Genomic DNA, 24,576 nt, shown 5'->3' with positions numbered 1-24,576 from the left:
GGGCGGGAAAGTAACTTTACAAAAGAGTCCCATAGGGCAAGAACTTGTTTGGAAGGAGAAAGGGATAGAGGAAAAGAGGATAGGGAAAAGAGAGGACAAAGTGACAGCACTTCAGAACGCCACTACAGCTTATGGTCCACCTTGAAACACGCATTTTATCAATATATCATCACTATTTCCCCTTTAAACCACTGTCACTTTGAGCTATATTATTAATGTAAAGGACAACCCAACTCCATGCAAGTGGGCTTAAAAGAACAAAAACAATTTAACTATGAGTTAATCCCAGGGCAGCCTCACAATCTTTGTGAATAGCAGCCTCACAATCTGTTCAGCCACAGGGGGGCAGCCTTTGCTAGTAAGACCATTCTATGCGGTTCTATGAATCCAGACAAGTACCACTTTATGGGGATTACCATATTTTTATGCTTCTCTTTGAGGTCACAGGCAGCATCTATTCTACTAACTCTATCAGTCCTAAAGCATCTTCAAAACTGCTTGCCTTCACCCTCTGTCTGCTAGCTGACAATCCTCCATTCTGGAGTTTGGAGTGTAGTTTGTAATCTGTGGTAATTAATTCTATTTATTTAATCTGCCCTTGTTTTGTATGTCACTATGGTGAAGTGGCATGCTAGCACTATAATTCTGGGAAAGGATTTGTAGCCAACAAGCTTGTTTCTAAGGGCTGTGCAACTGTGCCCAAGCCTGCATGAGAATGAGGCAGGCAGGCACCAGCAGGTGTTGATGCACCTTTCTACAACCTGGGAGAGGTGAAGCATTTCCAAGCAAGTTGGTGTGAGTGATACTGGGGCTTGAAATGTGGTGATCTTCAAATGTGGCTTGGCATAAGCCACTTATTTTGGCTAAATTGGTTATACTAGATACAGGATACTATTTGTCATCCTGATAGAAATGGCTATTGGAATCAAAAGTCTTGGATGTAGCTGATAGGGCATCAAGCCTGCAGAGCAAAAGGAGAGGAGAGAAGTAGGGTTGTTCTATTACCTCTGCTGAGAGACCAGCTGCCTTTGACTCTCCCTCCGCTGTCATCTAACAGCAGCCATTCTATCAGGCTAACTGTACTGTTTCCATCCCATCCATTTCCATTAAAAGAACCGTAACCTTTAAGAACTGGTGCCTGAGATTGCTTTCTTCTCTTCCTCTCTGTATTCCGTTTTCCTTGTGTGTCATGCCTTTCAGATGGCAAATCTGAGGGCAGGGACTGTTTTACTTACTTTGTAAGCCTCTCTGGGAGTCTTTTGGGTTGCACAGATTAAAAGCTGTTTAATTAATTAATTAAAGCCTCCCTCTCTCTGTACACACAGAGAAAGAACAATACTTTGACCAACCAGTAAGGAACTGAGGGTTGTAGCCCAATACTGTTTTGTGTGACTTCATTTTCCTCTCCTCACTAACCCCAAAAGTCTTCCATATGCTCTCCAAAATCAGGAGTTTGGGAAGTCTCTTGAGATAGGGAGGCCTCTCAAGCAGATTTTTTTTTTTTTTGGCGGGGGGGAGGAGAGAAATATAAAGTCCTGTTGTATGTAGAAGTCTGTTCGTGCAATAATGGATTCCACCTGAGACTACTGCAACGCCCACCTCTTTGATCGAGAATGTTCCATTACACAAATGACAATGAGTAAGTGTTATCCTAAAAAAGCTATATCTAAATTAAAGAGAAACTACAGAAAAACCCTCAGTATTCTACACAATGCGGCGTTTCTCTACACTTCCTTTAAAGTAGCAGAAATTACCCAATGATATTTCAGCCTCGGGACTTCTGTCAAAAGACAGATGGACTTATTGAAAACAAAAATTTTATTAGCTTGTTGTTCTTCATATGCTAAACAAGAAAATACTAAATGAACTGCGAGTACTTGTCCCTAAGTAAAATCTTCACATCTGATCATGTGGTGCTGGTTCAGCTGTTTCAATACTGTCAAAGTTAGACACACTGCTGCTTTATTGTGCATTTATCAGTTATGTCTGACGTCACGAAGACACACAATGCTGTATTCTCCATGACAAACAGTTTTTCCATTTCTATACAAGTAGCTGGAAGCATATGACAGAACTTCAGCCTCATGATTCAGAGTGATCACTAAAGGAAGCGCCGTTTGGTGGAAAAGAAATCAGAGCAGGTAAGAAGAGCTGCTTTTTTCTAGACGTCCTGGAAATAGTGGGTTAAACAAAACAACCCATTTAAAAAACTAAAAATGATTTTGCCATCATAGAACAAGCCTTTCAAATATTGTTTTAGGAAGTTTTCCTTCCAGACATTGCTGGCTTGCTGCACTTTTCCATATTTCCTCTCACCTGGACTATGAGGGCGCCATCTCTCACCATCCCTTCGCGAACCAGCCAGCCGCCAACCTCCATCATCATCTTCACCATTTTGCTCTTCCCTGAAGATGCGCCAGTTCTCGCTCTCAGAGCGTATAAATTCATGCTTCCTTCCTGCTGCTACGATTCCAGCATCCTCAAAGTTTGGTCTCACTGCAAGCAAATAAATATGCAAGTATGTAACAGTCATTGTGAAGGGCACCAGGAATAGAATTCAGACCTTATGCAATTTAAGTCATAAGATGCTCAGGTGAAAGAAAACAAGAACAAATATATATTGCTTTACTTTTCTTATAATGATAAATGCTTTTCTTTAAGCTCTTCTTACAGTTTTTGTGGGCTAAAAAACAAATGAAGGATTTCAGACTTCAAAAAGGAGATTTACAAAACAGCTGTAACCATTTAAGAAAGTCAAAAGTTCAATTTGCAACAAGCGATGGAAGAGCATCTGCTAAGTTTGCATAAACAGTTAGATGCCACCTGATGTTCAATGAGAGATTGCTTTACCATAGTTCAGAGGTATCAAGGCACTATTCCTGGTCACATCAAAGTTTACAATGGCACAAGCATTCTGTTGTTGTTTGTATGGGAGGTGTTCTTAAGCACTGCGTAATCCAACTCAGTAAAAATGTTCTATTTATCATCTTTAAAATGTAATTCAACATGGTCTTCTATTTACCCTAGAATAGTTAAAACCTAGCAGAATCTCTAAAATTTACATTTGGGTCAACAGCAATAAAATAATAATGACCAGTGCCAGACGACTAGCATTAAAACCTTCATAGTCATTAATTTCAAATAACAGAGAATTAAAATAACTGTTTCATCCAAAAAAACAATTGTCATAATGATGCTTAAAGAAATGATTGTCATTTGTGAGCAAACTAGGATAATTTTACATTCTATTCAATCACGTCCTTCCTAAAAAGTACAACCCATATTCACCCAAAGGGTAGATTTTGACTGGCAGCATGGGGGTCATAGGGTTGGGCTTTGCCCTTCTCCTGATGACAAAGGAAGGAGGAAAAACCCTTTGGGGCGTGGATGGCTCCCAATCAGTTTGTGAACTCACCAAGCTTGAACAATCATCAGAGTCTTGTAAGGAAAGCAACACAAAGGTGCCCATGTTCCCAAAGTAAACAAGGTGGCTAAAATGCCGTCAGGTAGAAGATATTGCGTCCCATATTATGGAAAGCCCCAGTGACCCCACAATGCCAGTCGAAATCTACTTTGGGAGAGTACCAATTGTACTGTTTCCTCCAAGCATCATGGGGTCACTGCGTTGGAACATATCAAAGTGTACCCAATCAGGCACATCCCAGCTGAAAGGACAAATGAATGTAGAAAGCCTGTTGTAGGGTGCTGGGGCCAAAGGCAGCTTCAATGGAGACACAAATTCCCATCGTGAATGCACTGGGAGATACCCATGTGGCTGTCTTACAAATGTTCTCTAGGGGGACTCAACCCCGGTAGAGTGGGCAGTCAAATTTGTAGGGTGAGATACGATTCACCAAGTTGTAGGCTATAGAGGTCCTATCTAGATAAGGTGGAAGGGTTAACCTTTTTGCCCAGTGAGTTAGGGTGGAAGGAAATGAACAGGGTTTCTGATTGTCTGATCTCTTCAGTCCTGGTAATATACACTTTAAGAGCTCATTGGACATCAAATGAGTGCCATGTCTTCTCTAATAGGTGAGAGGGGTTGGGGCAGAAGGTGGAAAGGATCAAGTTCCTGCTGAATACGGAAGCTGGAAAGTACCTTGTGGAGAAAGGAGGGGTTCTTTCTAAGAACCACTTTGTGCTTGTGGAAGATAGAGAGACGTCTAGCTATAGACAGGGTGACCAATTCAGAGACCCATCAAGTCGAAGTTACTGCTATTAGAAATACAGTGTTACCTCAGGTTAAGAACTTAATTATTATTATTATTATTATTATTATTATTATTATTATTATTATTATTATTAATTCGTTCCAGAGGTCCGTTCTTAACCTGCAACCGTTCTTAACCTGAGGTACCACTTTAGCTAATGGGGCCTCCCGCTGCCGCACAATTTCTGTTCTCATCCTCAAGTAAAGTTCTTAACCCAAGGTACTATTTCTGGGTTAACGGAGTCTGTAACACGAGGTTCCACTGTAAGACCTTTCACTGTTGAGAAGTACTTCCTTCGGGGGCTCAAATGGAAGTTTCTGAAGGGTGGACAGCACTTTGTGAAGGTACCAAGAAGGGAAGTGGTGGGCATCTGGGGAACACTGTAGGATTGTTCCTTGTGGGAAGCATTTCATTAGGGGGTGAGAGGTGGTGTGTTTGAGGAAGAAACAGCAGCCACCTGATGTTTCATCAGAGTGTTGCGTTTTAGACTTTTGCCGAGGCCATTTTGGAGGAATGCAAAAAGATCCAGTACCGTTGCTTTGCATTGATTCAGGAAGATCTTCCATGTGGTTTTGTATAGTCTTAGAGTGGATGGATAAGCGAGAACGTAAGATGGTTGAAAATACTGTGCTGGAAAACCAGAGATTCCAGCCTATCCGGATATGTGTTCCAATGTGAGGCTGAGGAGGTGGTGTTTCGATCACTGCATGAGGTGGAACATTTCAACTTGGAGATCCCAGGATTTGGTGACCCCCTGCTTGTTGAGGTAGGATTTCAAGTTGGAGTAGTTGCCCATGCGTAGGAGCACGTTTGATGTGTAGGTGTGGAGAAAAGTGCATCAGAGCCAGGTGGGCTGCTCCAGCCGAGTGTTCAGCTTCCTCTGGAGACTTTTGGGCATGGATTATCTGTCCCTCACAGTGAGACCCCAAATGTAGAGGCTGTCATCTGTGGTGACCACTATGAGGTAAGGGTCATGAAAAGATGTGCCCTTCTGCACGTTTCTGCTAGATGCCCACTTCATCACTACCCACACTTTTGGTGGCATTTTGATGTGGTGATGTGGAATGTGTGTGATGGCCCACTGGTGGAGTACAAGAAACCACTGCAGAATTCTTGCATGCAATTAGAGAGGGTGCTTTGGAGCTAGACGGTCGATAGCCCTGCTTAACTCTGCATTCCAGTGGAGAAGCCATCAACATGGGATAAGATGTCTCTACCACTCTCTGGAAGCTATTTGGATCCATTAAGTGGTGGTGGCAAATCATTCAAATTGGTCCTACATCCCTGCAGAGGGGAAGGGTCACAGAGAAGTCCAGTTGCATCAGGAAGTAATCTGGTCATGGCACTACAGATAATATTAAGTATATGTCATAGAATAATTCCTCTCAGGGGGACTGGTTCGATAGCTGACATGTTGAGACAATGCTGTACACAATTACATATCACCTGTTATTTGAATGGATGGGAGGAACCAGTTTAGGGGTGCCAGACGTTCTATCATGTATCCATGTGATATAGTATTGAGAATCCAGTGGTCTGCAGTAATCTGACACCAAGAGTTGAAGAAGGCTTGTAGATGATCCCTGACTTGGGGCAGAGTAGCATCATTGGTTCTGCTGGTGATTATTTCTGTAGGTGTTGGAGGGAGATATTTTGTGTTCTGCTGCCTGGGTGGGTATCACTGCTGTTCCAGGAGGACTTCTGTCTGTAAGTTTCTTCCTTGCCCCGGGGAAAGGTAGTTATGAAAGGACTGGTTGGAAGATTGGTTGTCACCAGTATCTTTGCGTCACCAGTACCTTCCACTTATCTTTAGTTTGATCAGGATATCCTTGAGGGCATGCCACACCCACGAATATCAGGTGGCGTGAAGTTGAAAAGTAATCGGGTGCTCAATGGCTTTATTAATGTCCCTGCCTGAGAAAGAGCAGTCAGAAGGAAGGATGATAGTAAAGTGGAGATAAATTTCTCAGGTTTTTGTATTTCTGAAAAGGTACAGAAAGCCACAAAAAGGAGAGTAGGAAAGGTGTGAGGCAGCCGATTAAAGGAGGGGGGGGCACGTTCTCTAAGAAAATGGTGACAAAAGGTAAAAGAAGAAAAATAACAGCCTGGTAGAAGTAGAGAAAATGGGGGCACTAGTGAAAGTGACTGTCCCAAAGAGTTTTTTCCTCCTGTTTTCATTATCAGTGAAGGAGCCTAAGCCCAACCCAATGACCCCACAATGCCAGGAGGAAATCATAGAAGGGAGGGGACAGAATATCCATAATTAAGTTTGCAGTTCTAGCATGCTCACTAGAGAGAAAGCCACACTGAATTTACTTCTGAATCTAAGGCTATTAACTGTGAAACAACACGGGTGTGTTTGTCAACAGGTAACAACATATTTCAAAGCTTAAGGGTACTGAAAAGAGAAAACACAGAACTGGATGAAATTATGTTTCAAATCCAACTAAGAACAGACCCAGGTATATTACGTTCTGAAGTTATTAAAAACGAAGAAGTAAATAGTCGCTCAGTCAACATTAGTACACACATACGGCAAAGTCTAAAGTATTCTAACGAGGAACGTAGCGTATACCCCTAGCATGTTCATTTCACTTGGTTTAAGTTACTTGGTGTGGAGGTCGGTGTTTGGCCATGATTTCCCAGGATGAAAAGGAAAAAGAAAAAGATCTGTGGCTTTGCCTCAAACTAATTGACTGGACTTCCTGAGGAGAAGGAGCAGTGAAAGGGCACCTGCATTCCATGTCTGACCCCAAGCCAGCAATGGTGTTTATGGAAAAGTTCAGATACAACAAAGACATCCAGCCAACAGAGTCTACAGCTATGTAATTTGAAGTTTTAAAAGGGACTGACTTCAAAGTACTAAAGTGGTGTTCTGGAATACAATCTTCTGAGAACTTGTTTATTGAGAAATTTTTTACTAGAATAGCAAATAACAGTGTCAACAATCTTTCTATAAGACACTAAGACACACTCACTCACACACACACATTTCTATTATAAAAATAAGTTTAATTTAGTGTCCATTTTCAGGATCCTTCAAATAACTTTTAATTGTTGGCTACATAAACTACATAAACCAAAGTCCCTCGAGTACAAGACAGCTTACAATACTGTGAAAGAGAGAAAGAAAATCACTGCACAACCTTGAATCATGACCACACACAAAGTGACTTAAGAAATCACTGGTCATCATTTTATGGTACAGGCAGACTAAAATGTAATCATATTTCATTTTAGTTTTGACCATCTCTGTCTCTAAACAACTTACCAGAATTTTCCCATGCACAAATGCTTTTTCCTCCAAGAATTATGCTCTTTTCCTTACTGAAAGCTGAATTTGCACAATTGTATCCATACACATCAGTCTTCCTACCAAAATATTGCACTTCAATAGTCATGCCAACTATCCAAATCCTTTCACACAAACAAGTGCAACATTTCATGGACAGTATGTCTCACATGCGTTTAAGTTTGCTCTATAGTTCTGTATATGCCACTAACCTTTACAGATATGGCAGAACAGCTTCTTACCTGCATTACTACTCGCCATTCCAATCTTCACTGAAAATTGCATTTCTGAGGCAGTTTAAAGGGGTGTATCAGGAACACACATACTTCTAATATATGGTGAATCCAGTTTTTATTTTAAGATGTTAGTATAGTAATGGTAATAGTAATTTATTATTTGTACCCCGCCCATCTGGCTGGGTTTCCCAAGCCACTCTGGGCGGCTTCCAACAAAGATTAAAAATACATTAAAAGTATAAAAGTATTTGTATATCATTATCTGTCAATGTTTCTTATCGTAAAAAGAAAAGGCACCATGCTTTACTGAGTGAAAAGTATCCCCTTGTCCCCATACCCATGAAGGTCACAAATGCATGTTTCAATTTTAAGGTGCTGTGCCTCAACATGTATTACAAGGTTCTCTGCTAATGAAATGAAGAATTAATGTTTTGTATTTTGTAGAGAGTTTTTTAAAAGAAAAAACATGAGGGAGATTTTAGTTTCTAAGTAGCATTATATTGGTCTACATTAATAATTTTCACAGCAGGTCTTCAGTACTTTTACTGCAAACAATCACAGCCTTTGTTTCTCAGATCCTCTTAGGTCTGACGTTCGATCAAAGTCCTCACATCAGCAGCTAAGGAAAAATGTGAAATGCTGAACTGCACTACAAAGCTACCCTCACAGATCATGCAAGTGATTCTGAAAGGTAGACATTATGGGCCTCTTTTCGGCTCGTTTTTATTAGTCAGCTGTTACATTTAAATCTAATTTGACACAGCATAATGTAAACATCTCTTTTTGGTCATAACCATGTTACATGCAGCAATATCCTACATAATATTATTTGATGTAATTTAAATACAATCCTATGAGCAAAGCTGACTTAACAGTAGAGGCAAAATAAGAGACGCAGTAAAGTTACAGGTCTTGCATCTAAAATTAGGTTGCAACTATGTAAACTATGTAAAACTAATTAGCAACCTTGATCTCTAGGATACCGATATCCTGTGCACCACATGGTACAAAAAACCTAAAAAGAGAAAAGTGAAACAGAAAGCACACCTTCACCTCAAACTGCCTGGTTTTGGTTAAAATAAAATATCAAAGAAATTGTGAACTCTAAATAGCTACCACAAGAAAACTTGAATGGAAAACAGTCCTGAGGAATTTCATTCCTTTGAACCTCAAAGTAAAACCTTTAAGTAAGATTATGCAAACCTAAAAACTCCATCCTGATTAAGATAAAAAATGCACCCCTTTCTCCAAGTAAGTTCGTGTGGATTTCTCCACAGCTGCTAGGGTATGTGTTGGGGAAAGAAAGCTCAAACAAATCAGCATTCTTTTCCACATGACCACAGCTAATAGGCCCCCCTGCAGACTGAATGACCAATCACATCAGCTTCATATGAAAGCCAACCCCCCACATTATAAACTGTGGAATGAGACCCGTAAGCCCATTTTGAACAAACATCCTTCCAAACTAGTTGTCAAAAGATTTTTTTTCTTCCTTGGGATCACTATATACAGATACAAGATAGTTTGGTTCGTTTTCAATATCCAGGACATCCGCCTTCCTCCCTTTCCCTGCCAGGTAGATAAATACTACAAATACACTGGTAAGTACATGATGCTAACATAGCATCACTTTTTTACATTAATATTTCCTGCTTTGTGGTTTTAGACTTTCAAAAACAAAAATGGAGTTTTGGAGGATTTAGACAGACCTGTTTTGAAAAATATCAATTGAAATACCAACTTCAAATATTATAAGACTTTCTCAAAGGAGATTGTTTCCCAAACGAATATTGCCCAGTGACAACTTCCAGAACCAATTTCCATAAGGAACAATTCTGTATAGGAGATCCCTGGAAGTAACTTCAGCATCTTGCATGGCTCTTTAGCTTTTAATAAAAGGCATGAAGCAGATCTTAGCTGTGCAATTCTAAAAGAGTATTTCTTCAAAAAGGTAACCATCCTGTGACCAGTCAGATATTGAAGACTGAGTGTGTACTTATTCCTGGAGATGTAGTTGTTTTTAACAGTAATGTAGATGACTAGAGTTTTAAATTCAATTCCAGGTTCCAGCAATATCTCATCTTTCTATTTAAAAGTTTTGAAAAAATATGTTATTGCTTTAACTTATATAAAGCATGACTGATAGATGGTAAGTAATTTGCTAGCAATTTGTGTAGCAGTGTAAAGAAACTTCCACTTAAATTCAATTATTTAAAAAATCATTTAAGTGATTCTTTTGATTAGACACAGAGGTTTTCTGGTTGCTCACCACAGAATATCCATTTGAATAGAAATTAAATGTTATGTCATAAAGCAAATTTAAATTTTATTGGTTTCTAACCATATAAACAAACTTTTCGAACAAGTTTCTTCATTTGTCTTACACAATGTCAGTGTTTAAGAAACACCTGATTGCTACCTATATTAAGATTACTTGTTTGCCCAAAGCTATTTTATCTCCTACACATGGAAGATCTTATTTAAGGGGACAAATGATTGTTGTGAAGAATTAGGATATTTCATGCATGGTAATGTTATCTGGGGAATAGTTTTAAACTTCCAGGGAAAATTATAAATAGTCTATTCAATGAAAAAAAATCAGTACATAATAAAGTGTGAAAGGGATACCATTTTTATTTCACTGATACTATTCAAATGTATCACATTTGTGTTTTAAATCCAAAGACACATGTATCAACCTATTCAGGTGTAAAATACCTTCACTTATTTCTTCACTTTTGTAGCTAGGTTACACTTAACCCTTCACTATTTTTGAAAAAACTCATTTTGAGGCGCGAGACAAATTACAAGATCTCACACACACAAACTCCTGCACATTCCATGTATAGAAGTCAACAAGACTGCCGTTGGATACCTGCAATGGGGGGGGGCATTACCTGAGAGCAACAGCGTAGCTTAGAGGTCGCAAGGCACACACATAACTATACACCGTGCTTTCAACATTTGCTACCTGCCTAATGACAGACCTGCTATATTGGCGCGAGTACACACACTCAACACTTCCTGCAAGCTTTAAGAAGAGTTTGAACAGGAACCTGTTCTTGGGGAGCACCATGGCAAAACTGCATGACATCAGAAATGATGGAGGGTGGGTGGCAGTGGGCAGTCCCCCTTGGGTTGCTTCCTTGAAACAACTGTTACTTGCTCTAGGGCAGCCTCCCCCAACCTGGCTTCCCAGTGTGCTGTTGGTTGCAGCCATGCAGCTCACCATTTGACTAGAGCAACCTTCCCCAACCTGGTCTCTCCAGATGTTTTGGACTACTACATCTGCCAGCCCTAGCTGGCACTGCTATGGCTGATGTGAGGGGTGGTCCAGAGCATCTGGAGGGCACAACGTTGGGGAAGTCCGCTCCAAGCAAATGGCAAACTGCACAGCTGCAGTGAGCAGCACCTAACACTGTTTCTTCAGACTAGTGCAGCATGTTATCTTTTACAAATTCTAAGTCATATAATCTATGGCTTTAAACTTTTTTGCAAGTGAATTCAATTTCAAAGCCTTTACATTAATACCCTGTTAGAACATCTATGGAGAGAATGACTATGATACTCAGCAGGAGTTTTAGAATACCTTATTCACATCAAATGGCAATATTTTCTAGAGGAATTAATGCACTATTCACTGTTACAAACAAGTACCAAAGTAAAATTTCTGAAGTGAGCTGGATGTCAAGACTACGGCAGATTTTATAAGCAATCTGACTTAAATTGAAGGTGCCATTTTTACAATGACTATCAATTAGGAGAATATCTATCTATCTATCTATCATCTATCTATCTATCATGGGATGTTAAACTTATATAACAAATATATAAAATTAAAAATATATACATAAATGCTAAAGAAAGTGTATCTACTTTGCAAAAATGTAGTTTGGAAAATTTAAATACATTTGATCATTGCTGATTTATATAGTACCCACCCTTCACCTTTAGGTCCCAGGGTGGGTTACAGTAGTGAAACACAAACGTAATAACAATTGCCAAATATCACTTTTAAGCAATGTTTTGTTGGTATTAAGAGTCATGTGAAAAAAATTTAATTGAATAGGAGAGTCCTTGAATCTTTGCGTACATCTATGTCTTAACTGCTCTTGTAACAAAGCAGAGAAAGCCAAAGGGACTAAAATTCTGCAACACTGAAATACATTTTTGCTCAGTTATACCAAGGAATACAAATGAATAAATATTTTCAATTTACACATTTAAACTCCATATCCAAGTGCTTCGAAAACATGCATTTTCTATAAATGGTTTGCAGTAAGGGGAGGGGGGAGTAGTAAACGGTAGGCAAGAGAGTGTATAGGTCAAAGAAAAGTGACCAGAAGCCATGAAGTTGGTGAATGCAGTCAAGTGGAACACAGAAGCTCTATGTCCATAAATATCTGATGTCTTGTATAGATACTATCAACCTGTTTTCAAACCCATCTTCATGAACTCAAGGACTAAAGCAAGGGTAGCCAACTGGGTGCCTGACCACCAGAAGTTGTTTGACTACCGCTTTAATGAAGCCCAGCCAACATAGCAAATACTTAAGGGAAATAGGAGCTGTAGACCAACAGCATCTGGAAGGCATTACATTGCTTACCACTGGACAAGAGGAGTTATTTTCTAATTGTTAATTAGAAGTTGAGATTCTCAAAATTTTTCACCAAATGCAGAAGCGTATGAACTATGTATAGAACTTGACGGGGTTTGTGTGTCTTATTTTTAGAGTAAGTAAATAAGTGGTACAGTATCCTTTAATAGGCACATATGGAAGTATAATGGTTTGCTAAGCTGAAAGTATAGTGCAGGAGTCTTTGTGAAAAAAGTTTTATTTTTAACTCACTGAGTTCTGGATACATTTGCTGGAGATAGCATCACAGCTCTACAGCTGCACACTTGAGAAGTCATAACTCCAGGTATATCCAATGTATTAAAGTTAGGAATACTTATATAATTCTCGCCACTATAATTTCTCCCCAGATTCAGTGATTCTAAATATTTAAACAAGGTTACAGAGAGAAAGCAATGAATTAGTAATCCACTATTCTTCATTTGTTGATTTCTGAACTTTGTTCAAACCACTGCACACGTACAGCTTGTAGAATTTTCATTTTTTTAAAAAAAAACCATTAACTTGTAGGTCTATCAATTTGCACATAAACACTTATCAATTCAAAATTAATATTAGAAATTCTCTTAAATGTCTAAAGCAGAGTATGGGGCAGAGCAAACCCACTAAACAATAATGTTAAGAAAAAGGGGAAATCCAGGCATACTTTATTCTAAGTCCTCTTTGTAGCATTTACACAACTATTGCCTTTAAGTAGTTGATTATGCCTATAAATTTCTGAGTACAACATGGTTGCAATCTTGGGAAGACAGAACTCCACATCTGTTTCAGAACTACAAGTATCCAAACTGGTTGAAATACTCCAGTATAAAGATACTGAAGTCATAGTTGATTATTTCGTTGATATATCAAGTGGCAGAGACAAAAATGGAAAATTCCATGCTAGAGATTATTAGGAAAGATATTGCATATAAAATGGTCAGAATGGTCCTTTACACTGCAGACACATTTGAAGAACTCTACAGTTTTGGTTACCCCATCTAAAAAAGGGTACTAGAACTAGAAAATATGCAGAATTGGGGAACAAAATGATACATAACTGAAGCACTTTTCCTGTAAAGACAAGTTAAAGCATTTTGAGATAGTAAAAACAGGACAGGGCTATTCAAAGCCATTTCCTTTAAAAACCAGTTCCCCAAAGCCTGTTGGAATAAAATAGTATTTGCCTGCTGGCATAAAAACAACTCCTTTCTCTAGGAAAGGAGTTACAAAGTTTCGGAGCAGCTACCAAGAAGGCCCTTTCCCACATAGTCCTTCAGATAGTCTGAGCCAAGCTTCATAAGGGCTTTATAGGTCATAAATAGGACTTTGAATTGTGCCTGGGAAAAGACTGGTGTAGCCAGTGGAGCTATTGTAACAAGTAAGGTTTATGCTCCCTGGCGTGCAGCTCTTTAGGCCAGTCAGTTTCTGAGCACTTTTTGAAAGGCAGCCCCACATACAGCATGTTACAGTAAACTATACAGGATGTAACAAAGGTGTGTTACGTTTATATAAAACAATGTTCCAAAACAGACAGCTCTTGCAGCTTTTGCATATGACTACCCCCTGGAAACAGTAAATAAAAAGGAATGTTTGAAGAGTAACAAGTCAACTGTTTTTCTTGTCTGTGGAGGTGAATTAGCAGTAGATATAGTCCTTTTTCCAACTTTCCCAGTAAGATAATCCTTTGAACACTAGAAGTTCCTTGTCCCTGTCTTTACCTAGTGCACTGGAATCCAAGCCCAGCAAGGCAAATAGCAATTTTTATGTGCTTCAATTGTAGTTGATCAGGTACGTAGTGGAACTCTTAGCTCAAAAGTGCATTCCGCATACAAAATGAACATTAATGAACATGGGTCAGGCAGAATATCACTATTTTAGTAATAATTATTATGCGTTATTATTATTTAGATTTCTTAAACATTCTTCACTATTAAGTCCCAAAGTGGGTTACAGCAATGTAAAAAACCAATATTAAAATCAGTTTTAAAAAATTACAATCAAAAGAATAGGGTGGGTTGTAAAAACACCTCAGTTGTCAAAGGCCAAGGTAAAGAGGTATGCTTTCAATGTATAATGAAACCTATATAATGAAGATGTTGGATGCCAAGTTCAGGTTACTTTCATTCAGCTGTTAACAAAGATTACTATTAACAAGATTTTAAAGTCCAGAATTCTTACACAGGGCCCAATTATGTTGTTCCTTCCTTTAATTTTTTAAAAATGTGTTTTATTTACCATATTGCTAGTTATAAAAACAGAAACACTTAAATATGCAAAATATAAATATATAACTACCAAATCTTAAAAAATAAATTCTCACAAAAGGCAGTTTAGTGCCTATGGTAGGTTTAATACTTATATCAAAAATATCACCTTCCAACAAACGATGTATAAAGTAGCATCTTTGTTTAAAAAGTTGAAACTGTCAGCGTTACTATCACAGTAGGATAAAGAATCAATTCATAGGTCTGTATTTCAAAAAACTGTTATTTTGGATGCAGTCCCTACCTCCTCTAATGAGGTAGGGACATATACAGGCAGCTCAGCAGGCTGTTACATGGAATACAAGGCATGTGTACACCTGCCACATCACAGTCACACTCAACCCTTCCACTAGATCAAAGGATGCAATCTTGGGAGTTCACGTTATTCCTCTGGTGACCGCTCTGGGCACCACACATGCAGTGGACTGGCTTGAACCCATAACATAAACTTGCATGTTTAGCATGACATTAGGATTGTTTGCTTTCATTTCAAAATGGTATTTTTCTCATCATTTTTTCAAGTCAAGAAAAGTTCTACTTCTGACAGAGTCAAAAGTCATGTTCGAAGAGTCTCTTTTAAAATTTCAAATGCAAATTTTTTAATTATTTTCTACCAGGGAACAGTTCAAAATGAATACTTTGATGAACTCTAGCCCCTTGCAAACTACAAGCCTCAGTTACCTGTGTTTCAATGGGCTACGTACTTTATAGAGACATTGTGCTTATATTTCATTGTTACATCCTTGGCAGAAATAAAATATGATGACTTCACTAATACAATTTTCCGATACTCTACCAGAACAGCCATTTTACTTGAAGTGCTCATATGACTTAACAGAATGAAATGACGGTGTGGAATTTTTCCCAAATTGAAGGGAAAAATCTCTCTTTAATAAGAGAGCTCATTTTATGTTGAAATGAAACTGAGGCACTGGTATTCAACTTAGTTTTAATCAGAGCAGACCCATTGAAATTATGAACATGACTTAAGAGTCACTGATTTCAATAGGTCTACTCTGAATAAAATTTAGCTGAATACAACTTACTGTCAATATGTTTTGCTAGTACAGCATGAGGGTGAAGAGACAGAGCTGTGGATCATGGAACCCATAGATCAAAAGTTGCCTCTCCAGTGAACAAAGCTTCAGGTCCCTACAAGCAAAACTGGAATAGAAATACTGACCTATTTTATAGCCTACAAAGACAATTACAATAATGTATGTGGAACACTTTTGAAAAGTCTAAATAAACCACTACATACAGGTGTATACATACATAAGTATTATTACTAGTATTTTTCATTGCCCCATCAGCTTTATCAATCAGTCATGGCCTTGTTCACCAGTGCTCCCAAATCCCAATTGTGACTTACAGACACATCTTGCTCAATCCATGAGACTTCAACTTACTTTTGCTGTAAGTTTAAGCTTAAAATGTTTCTGTTGAGAGGATAGCAGTTCTATACTGTAGATTGCATTATTTTTTCATTTATCATCATCATCATCATCATCATCAATAATAGTAATTTTTACTTGTTAGTCACTTGCTACATAAAGTCTCTAATCAACCTGAGACATAAGCATGGCATAATATCAGGAACATAACAATAAAAACCATTATAATGACTCATGTGCAAGCTTAGCAAAACAGCAAAAACAGAGTGGCCAAGTACAACATATGCAGGAGATAAACATCTGATTAGCTCTGCACAATCAGTGAACTCTACTCCACAGTTTGTCAAAACTGACTGATTGTAAATATCTTAGGTGCTGTAGCACTATAAAACAGTGCAACTACTTTTGATGACTGGACCATGACTACTTTGTGTGTTTTTTATTTAACACATTTTTTATATAGCTTGATTATAATTAATCTCAAAGCAGTTTAATACATCCCACCCCAAGGAAGCCACCCTACACATTTCTAAAGAATATATTTCAATCAAATTTATTATCATAACTATGCCTGTAGTAAGCATGTATCAAATTACAATGCAATCATTTTCGCATTTTTCCTGAAGGGGAATACTAATGTCTATTTGGAAAATGTGATAGCCCCCCACCAGAAGTTGTTATTTTGAAATAAGATATCTGGATCTCATTCAGAGAGAAACAAACAACACACAATGATTGTGCAACAAGATGGACCAAATATGTTTCAATTTTACCATCAATATTAGATCAGATCTGGTGCTCTGGTAACTATGTCATTCAACAGTTACCCCAGTTTAACCTCTCTTTTCAAACATGCCAGCATCCTTTCTCTCACATTTTTCATTTCAACCAGTCTCTAGCAAATAGTGAGACACCATGATTGAATATTTTGCTTTCTTTTATGTTTGTTAATTTTAAAGCTGTGAGCTTTTTCTGCTATAAGAGAAAAGCTCATAAAAAGCACAGGGATTGATCTTTTATTTTCCGAGATACTCAATATTTGTAACTCCACAGGAACCCAAGCTGCCACACTACAGTATTAGAAACACGATTAAGGACACATAACAAAAGCCTCACTCCAGTTTCCCCTTTGGCAAATTGGGTTTAGAGATGTTTTTTTTTCTCCTCAGGACTTCTCTCGGCTTATATAATTGCATAATATTTTCCGTATTATTCTCTATCCCCTTTTTAATACAGCTTTACAACAGCAGTGGCCTGAGTATGTTCAGCAGAAGAGGCTATATCCCAGGTACCACAATTCTAGACGATAAAAATATCATGGTTGGTAGCAGTAAACATATTTAGGTAGAAAACCCCACAAGAGCTTATAATGAGGAAATTTTAATTTATTATATTTGATATGACAGCCTTCAGATGGCCACCAAAGGAATATATAGAACATTTATAATATTAATAATAGCTTTGATAGTGTGCTTTGCTTAAATATTAAACACATATTTGCTAAAGTTACAGAACACACCTCTGAATTTCAGAAAATTAAGACTTGCAGTGCTCCTTCACTATCAAACTAACCACTAGACCCACAAATAAACCTGAGAAGTCAAAAAGTTTGGCTTACATTTCTAAATTATCATCAAAGAAGGATCCAACATTAATTTTTGTAGGCAATCATTATCGTACAATGGAAGCAGTGGCAAACCTGGCTCTCCAAAGTTACTTTTCTCAGAACTGCATGTTTAAAGACCCTCTTGGCTAGCTGCAGGTAGTGTCTGGTCCACTGCCAATGTGTCAGAATCTCTGAACATCATCTGAACCACAGATAAACAAGCATCCAACAGTTTTTTCCTTTTCATTTTCAGAAGATGAGGACAGAAGTGATAGAAGGCAACAACACCAAACCTAGTGCTCCTCTCCTGGCCCAACGATACCCAAGAATGGTCACGAAAGATGGACACAGCACACTACAAATGGATGGTGCCCATGGGAAAGGCCTGGCATACCTAAAAGATGCTTGGGGAATCCTTATGGATATGCGCTGGAGATGGATGATGCTGGTATTCTCTGCTTCTTTTGTCCTCCACTGGCTTGTCTTTGCAGTTCTCTGGTACCTACTAGCAGAAATGAATGGGGATCTGGAGATCGATCATGATTCTCCACCTGAAAACCACACTATTTGTGTAAAGTATATCACAAGCTTTACAGCTGCTTTTTCTTTCTCACTGGAGACACAGCTCACTATTGGTTACGGCACAATGTTCCCAAGTGGAGACTGTCCAAGTGCAATTGCCCTACTTGCTATACAAATGGTACTGGGTCTGATGCTGGAGGCCTTCATCACAGGTAATTATATACTATTTAAGAACCTAGTGCTTATATGTTATAGTTTAAATAAGAGCTTTGTCATAAAGCTACAGCAAGAAAGCAAGGATAGGACTATGTCACTCAGCATTCTGAAAAATACTGTTCTTTGACGAGGATGTATTTCCACTTTACAGTATGAAAAGAATTATTAAATAGCAACTTGTACTAAACATCTAAATAGGTGATTCAGTTCTTCCCAAATGCATGCTTTAGTTCAAAAACCTTTTCTTACATTATTTTAAAAAGTGTGATTAGTTAGTAGAATTAACTGCCCATAAACATTTGCATAGTTTAAAGCTAAAAGATGAATCCTTAGCAGCTTTACCAACTATCAGAGAATTTTCAAACCCTGCTATGTTTTATTGAAAATAATTTTAAATGAGTTAATAAATAAAACTGTTCTATATTAGTGAAAGAAAATTTGCTATATAATAAATGAAGCTTATAACAAAACAAACCTACTAAGAGATTACTTAGCAGACTGTTAGCCTGAAATGCTATATCATAAAGCAGAGACTGTGGGTCTTATTTTGTCAAAAGCATATGGCATTATTCAAGTTCGCAAAGATGGTGGCAAATATTTTAATGAACACCTGATTTAAAAAATATTTACTATAATAAGTATTTTTGTGGTTTAGGAAATTAATGTGATGGACCTGAATAATGTGGGAACCATCATTAAAAATGTGAACTACTCAGGCTAATAATAAATGTTGTGATCCTAATACAGTGCAACTTGCTTTAATTGTGTTTCCTTTCAATATACTATAAAGGGAATCAGGAAGCTATAATTACACACACAATCTATATGTAAATTCTCTTTTTATTTAGGTGCATTTGTAGCAAAAATTGCCCGTCCAAAGAATCGAGCTCTCTCCATCCGGTTCACCTATTCTGCTGTAGTGACACACAAAGAAGGAAAGCCATATCTAATGTTCCAAGTGGCCAATACTCGCCCAAGCCCACTCACCAGTGTTCGGATTTCTGCAGTTCTTTATGAAGAACAAGAAAATGGTCAGTTACATCAAACCAGTGTGGATTTCCATCTAGACAGCATCACTTCAGAAGAGTGCCCTTTCTTTATCTTTCCTTTAACCTATTATCATCCCATAACTCCATCTAGCCCTCTAGCCATTCTCCTGCAAAGGGAGGCTCATCAACATTTTGAGCTAGTAGTCTTCCTTTCTGCCACACAAGAGGGCACTGGAGAAACATGCCAGAGGAGGACATCCTATCTTCCATCAGAGATCATATTACACCACCATTTTGCCTCCATGTTGGTTCGAGGTGCTAAAGGGGAATATCAGATCAAGATGGAGAATTTTGACAAGACAATCCCAGAACTTCCAGTTGCAGACTCTAAAAGTTCAAAGAGGACTGACATGGAGATCCGCATCAATGGGCAGCACATTGACAGCTTCCAGATCTGTGAGACTCATCTGACTGAATAGACTTTGAATGTGATGCCAGCTTGTTTTCGTTCTCAACAATTGGATTAGACTACCACGCCAATGTTTTCACTTTCCTCTCTATTTTATTGTGCTCTTTTTGTTCTCTCAATATCTTTGACTTCAGAACAGTTCACAGAATAAAGAGCATAGCATCCATGTAACTGGATGAGCCACTGGAGTAACTGCACAAAAACAGAGTCAGGGACAAGAAACACTGCACAAATTATGGGAAAACAGAACTGCTACCTGCTGAATTCACTAGACTATGATTAAAACTGCACTGACCCTGAAACAAGAGACTTCCAGACTCAAGACAGCTTGTCAAAATTCTAATTAAATGACATTAAGGTAAACACTGTGGCATTGTAGTAGAACTAAGAAAAAATTCACCTGAAAAGGCCAAGATCCCTCAGATTTGTTGAATCAGTCCTCTCGTGCTATACAGTTACAACAGAATATGCTGATGTCTAAACATGCTATGAAGAATGTTGCTAGTATTTTCTGTGGCAATGAAGTTGCAATCCTGCTGTGCTTGTTTATTAAGGAAAATCACAAGCATTTGCTGAAGCTTTGTTCCAGCAGCTAAGAACAAGTTCAACACCCGTAGGCACTTTCATGATGAAAGTGAATGGCAAGAATTTTTACATGTATTAGACTTAAATATTCTATAATGGAACTATTTTCATACGGAGAAACATGCAATAAATTTAGCAGACAACAGGAATTCATCAATCTCTATTTCCAATTCTCCTCTCAAGGATAATCAACACCTCATGTCTCTGCCTTGTTGCAAGTCAAAATCTAATTACTCCTGTCATCAGAAAGATCCACTGCTTCCCACATTTATTGCAGTTTCTTTCCAAAATAACCATTCAGTTAATAAAAAAAGAGATAAAATGCATGACTGTGTAAAATAATTGTACAAACATGAATATAATTATGAGACATTGAACATAAGGCTCTATGCCAAGTTGAATCATGATTATTACCAGAACCAATTACAAGAACTAATGGATGTTGTTTTTTTTAAAAAAAAATTAAAATGAACCAAGTTTTTAAATGGTCCAGAGGACCACGTTTATGGCTTCTTCACATTTGTTTAGCTAAGGGCACTAACTACTCTGCACTCAAAACCAAGGAAGAGCATCATCAAAATCACTAAATACTTGTATGTTCAAGGATAATTAAAAGGCTCTTCTCAGAAAACATTGCATAGGTATCAATACTTTACTTTAATACTGACTTGTGGTTATGAAGAGCCTGGCTTTTTTTAGCTCTTGAACATGGATAAACATATTTATATGTATATACTAGTGTGGATGTTAAGATTTGTTACCAAATCATAGAGTATTTTCTAAGAAACTCTCTCTTACTTCTCCCAAATCTAAAAAATGGTTTTGTGCCTGATTATAAAGATTTGGATGTTGTGGTCAACTGAGACATGGTGGGGCTATGGAACAATCAGCTGGTCCCAATGGTGCTAGCTGCCAATTCACAGCTGCTAAAAGGCAACTCAAAGAACCAGCATTTTACTAACATTACTAATGTTGATGTTCTATGTAAGCAATGCTAGAGTAGTCAGCGTATACGCAGATGGGAATAAGTGTATTTTTGTAACTGAATGTAAGAAAGCAGGGGGTCATGCAATCTCTGTGTTAGATATAGTTTGTTTTTGGAACATAATCACATCATAGCACTAGACCCTTGTGATCTCTTACACTGTAAGACATACAGGGTTGTTGAAGTATTTCTTCCCTTGTCTGTGCCGAGGCTTTAATCTTTTCATTCACAGTGTACTGTAATAATGGATTAGCCCAATGCAGAGACCGGATAGTAATAGCAATCACTACCTTGGATTAATATACATTAAATTGTATTTGTACTCACTTTATTCTTTGTCCAGCATAGTCACTTAAAAAAATTCTCTCCCTTTTGCAGAATTATTAACCACACAAAGTGAAGCTTATTTCTCCTCCCCCCCCCCCCAATTCTCTAATATTTAAATTTTTGTGGGAGGTCCCACAGCTTAATGTATTCCATGTGTACAATAAAACTAATGCAAAACTTCACTCAAAAACTGAACAATCCAGTCAGGATGTAATGTACTTGCAAACTTTCCTACATAAAAAAGGCTATGTGCAGTGCCATTATGGGTTTTTGACTTATATATCAATTTAGAGGGGCAAATTATCCTTGTAAGCCAATAGTTTTGTGTGTAAGGTACTGTAGGACTGATATTATACTACTGCTTCAAAAATTCAGGAAAGACAAGCTGCATATATTTAAGTACAATATACAGTACAAGGTGTGCAGTTCAGTTAGACCACTTCAGCATTGAGTACAATGCTAGAAATCAGCTGCCAATAGACAGAACCTACAGCTAACCATCCATATTAAAAGCAAGCATCTTAACTTCCAACAACCATCTGCATCCTACCTCCACTGCACTCTCTGTTGGGACACTGCAAATTGCACCAGGTATTTCTTCTACCCATAACTTACTGAAAAAACATGAGCATAGATTGGCAATGTTCACATGTATCACTCAACTATGGCTATACATTTCAGATTTAGACTTCAGCTTGTTGTGGTCCAAACCTGGACAAACTGTGGTTAGTCTTAGCCATGGTTAGTGGAAACAAGCCAACTTCAAAACATGAGTTATGAAGTTGGATTGTTGTCACCAGCTTCAATTAAGACTGATCACAGTTTGTGGTTCAGATAAAATGCTAAACTGTGTTTAATAAAAACATATATGGAAGCTTCCTCCTCATGGTCATGGAAGAGGAGAAAATACAAGCCCTAGGCTTGCCATGGCTTGAACTCATACCACTAAACCATGGTTAGCTTTACAAGCCATCTCCTGACAAGTTAGATGCCTATACAAAACCCACAAAGTCCTACAGCTTCAGTGGGATGGACTTTGGGTATCATAATTTTGAAGATTAACCTATGTTACAGAAATGTGGAGGAAAAATTAGAAAAGGAATTGTAAATCATCTTATGCCCTGAAATGCCTTATAAAAACGATATAAATTACTTTTAGGAGCCTAAATATTAACTCATAGCTATAGAGAGAAAAATGTTACTAAGTTCAGACAGTGTCCAAGAAACAAAATGATTTAAATCTATGTATGACTGAAAGCCAGAGGAATTGGAAATATGCCTTCTAATTCTGTGTTACCAACGTCGTAAGAACTAAAATAAAACAGCACAACAAAATAACTTAGATGCTTTAAAGGGGATTCAAAGGGCATTAAAACAGATGGCGATTCATACAATTTTCAAGTTTTGATCACCATAGAAATCTGGCACTGTTACAAAATTCAGAGTATATATATTAGAAGAATCTCCTAACAAAGAACAGCAAGCTGCAGTTAAGCACTCAAATCCTATTGACTTTCAGAAAGAGTGCTTGGTGGCTATTAGCGCCTTTAAAATTCCTCAGAAAAGCCAAGTTCTTTTCTTCAACTTGAGAAACCTGTTCACCAAAAACGTTAGGAAAACAACAGGCCCCTATTTCACAATGCAAATGACCTAGTTCACACATAATGATAAACCATAGTTTAGCATGATGAGGATGAGCTGCAGCAAGTCTTGGGTTTGCACATTTTTATCTTCCCCAGCATGGCCACAAAGAAATGCTATGAGTAATCTATGATTAATGAAAGTAAGCTAGTTTCATAGTCCATGCTTTGAAGTTGTCTTGTATAGTTAACACTAACTTGTAGTTTGTTCAATTTTGAATGTCACCATAAGCTATGATTAGTTTAAAACAAAAGTGAAAGCCTGAGGCTCACTCTCATAGCACTGTGTAGGAAGGGTGAGGTGCAAGTTTCTCTTCTCAATTCCTTTCTCTTTTTTTCAGAGAACTAGGAAACAGGGGAAGGGGCAGGAAGAAGTACAGGCTATCTGCACTGTAGGTTGCCTGTATATAATAAACCAACTCCTATAGACAGCATCATTTTTTGGACTACCTGATCCAAGCCAACGAGTTGTAACTTTTATGCAATTGGGGTGGGGAAATTATGGACTAACTGGGCAGGGGTATTAGAGAATTGTTTTTTTTTTTTAATGTTATCTTGCATTACACTGCAAAAAATGCTCAGAAAGCAAACTACTTGAGACATAACATGACATGATCCAAAACTTTACTTTGGTCTTATCACCACTGAATGCATCCAATGGCTTGCCACAGCAAATTTCAGCACACATTTAGCAAGTAATTTTTAATCCCATTGACCTCATTACAGCCCAAAAATTGGCTGTGTGGCAGAGCAATCTTGTAGCATGACCAGCTCTAATGGGCATATGATTCACTATGTACCCCAGCCAACTTGAGGTCATGTGAAATGACCCTTAAAATAGCCTGCTGCTTTCAACAAGATGTGTATTATGAAAAAAAAAACAAAAAACCAAAGTTTTTTAATCACTAAAAAATAAGAAAAGTTCAGTATTGTGCTGTAAAATAATTATAATGTAACGCTAAATGAAGTAGTACACAATTTATACCCCCCCCAAAAAAACCTCTCTCTCTCCAATTCATACAGGCCAGGCTCTAATCCAATTCCTAAAAATGTTGGCCTATTTTGTAAAACCACATATCTAATCCCATTTCCTAAAGATGCTGGCCTATGTGTGCATATGATTTTGATAATTTCAGATTTAGACACTGAATCTCAATTTCTTACTAATAAAACAAAATATAGGTATCCATACCATTTAAAAAACAACAAAAAACAACCCACA

General features: G+C 37.9%; 2 protein-coding genes across 12 annotated transcripts in view; one reads left to right on the top strand and one right to left on the bottom strand.

Annotated features, from left to right (window-relative positions):
* The window catches only part of GIGYF2 (GRB10 interacting GYF protein 2), a 73,787-nt gene that overhangs the window by 22,076 nt on the left and 27,135 nt on the right, over nt 1-24,576 (bottom strand). For both annotated transcript variants that reach the window (XM_081191385.1, XM_081191386.1), the window contains exon 8: nt 2,317-2,496. In XM_081191385.1, the coding sequence (XP_081047511.1) occupies nt 2,317-2,496 (180 nt within the window). The remainder of the gene's footprint in view (nt 1-2,316; nt 2,497-24,576) is intronic.
* On the top strand, nt 8-24,571 carry KCNJ13 (potassium inwardly rectifying channel subfamily J member 13). 10 transcript variants are annotated; one of them, XM_081191408.1, is made up of 5 exons: nt 8-2,141; nt 9,252-9,340; nt 17,252-17,303; nt 17,875-18,355; nt 19,208-24,571. In XM_081191408.1, exons 4-5 carry the CDS (start codon nt 17,878-17,880, stop codon nt 19,825-19,827), a joined length of 1,098 nt encoding a protein of 365 aa, XP_081047534.1. In that variant the 5' UTR covers nt 8-2,141; nt 9,252-9,340; nt 17,252-17,303; nt 17,875-17,877; the 3' UTR covers nt 19,828-24,571. The 10 variants fall into 10 exon arrangements, with proteins under 10 accessions (XP_081047534.1, XP_081047540.1, XP_081047531.1 ...); XM_081191414.1 differs by lacking the exon at nt 9,252-9,340 and having other exon boundaries at nt 17,878-18,355; XM_081191405.1 differs by lacking the exon at nt 9,252-9,340.

Source organism: Podarcis bocagei, assembly GCF_964188305.1.
Source record: "Podarcis bocagei genome assembly, chromosome: 4".
In the NCBI taxonomy this organism is placed as follows: Eukaryota; Metazoa; Chordata; class Lepidosauria; order Squamata; family Lacertidae; genus Podarcis; species Podarcis bocagei.
This window is presented reverse-complemented; position numbering and strand designations above follow the sequence as displayed.

Excerpts from the sequence above, each read along its gene's own strand:
- KCNJ13 (XM_081191412.1), top strand. The coding sequence starts at position 17,878 with ATGAGGACAGAAGTGATAGAAGGCAACAACACCAAACCTAGTGCTCCT. Across the intron at positions 18,356-19,207 it reads GCTGGAGGCCTTCATCACAG|GTGCATTTGTAGCAAAAATT; the intron begins GTAATTATATAC and ends CTTTTTATTTAG.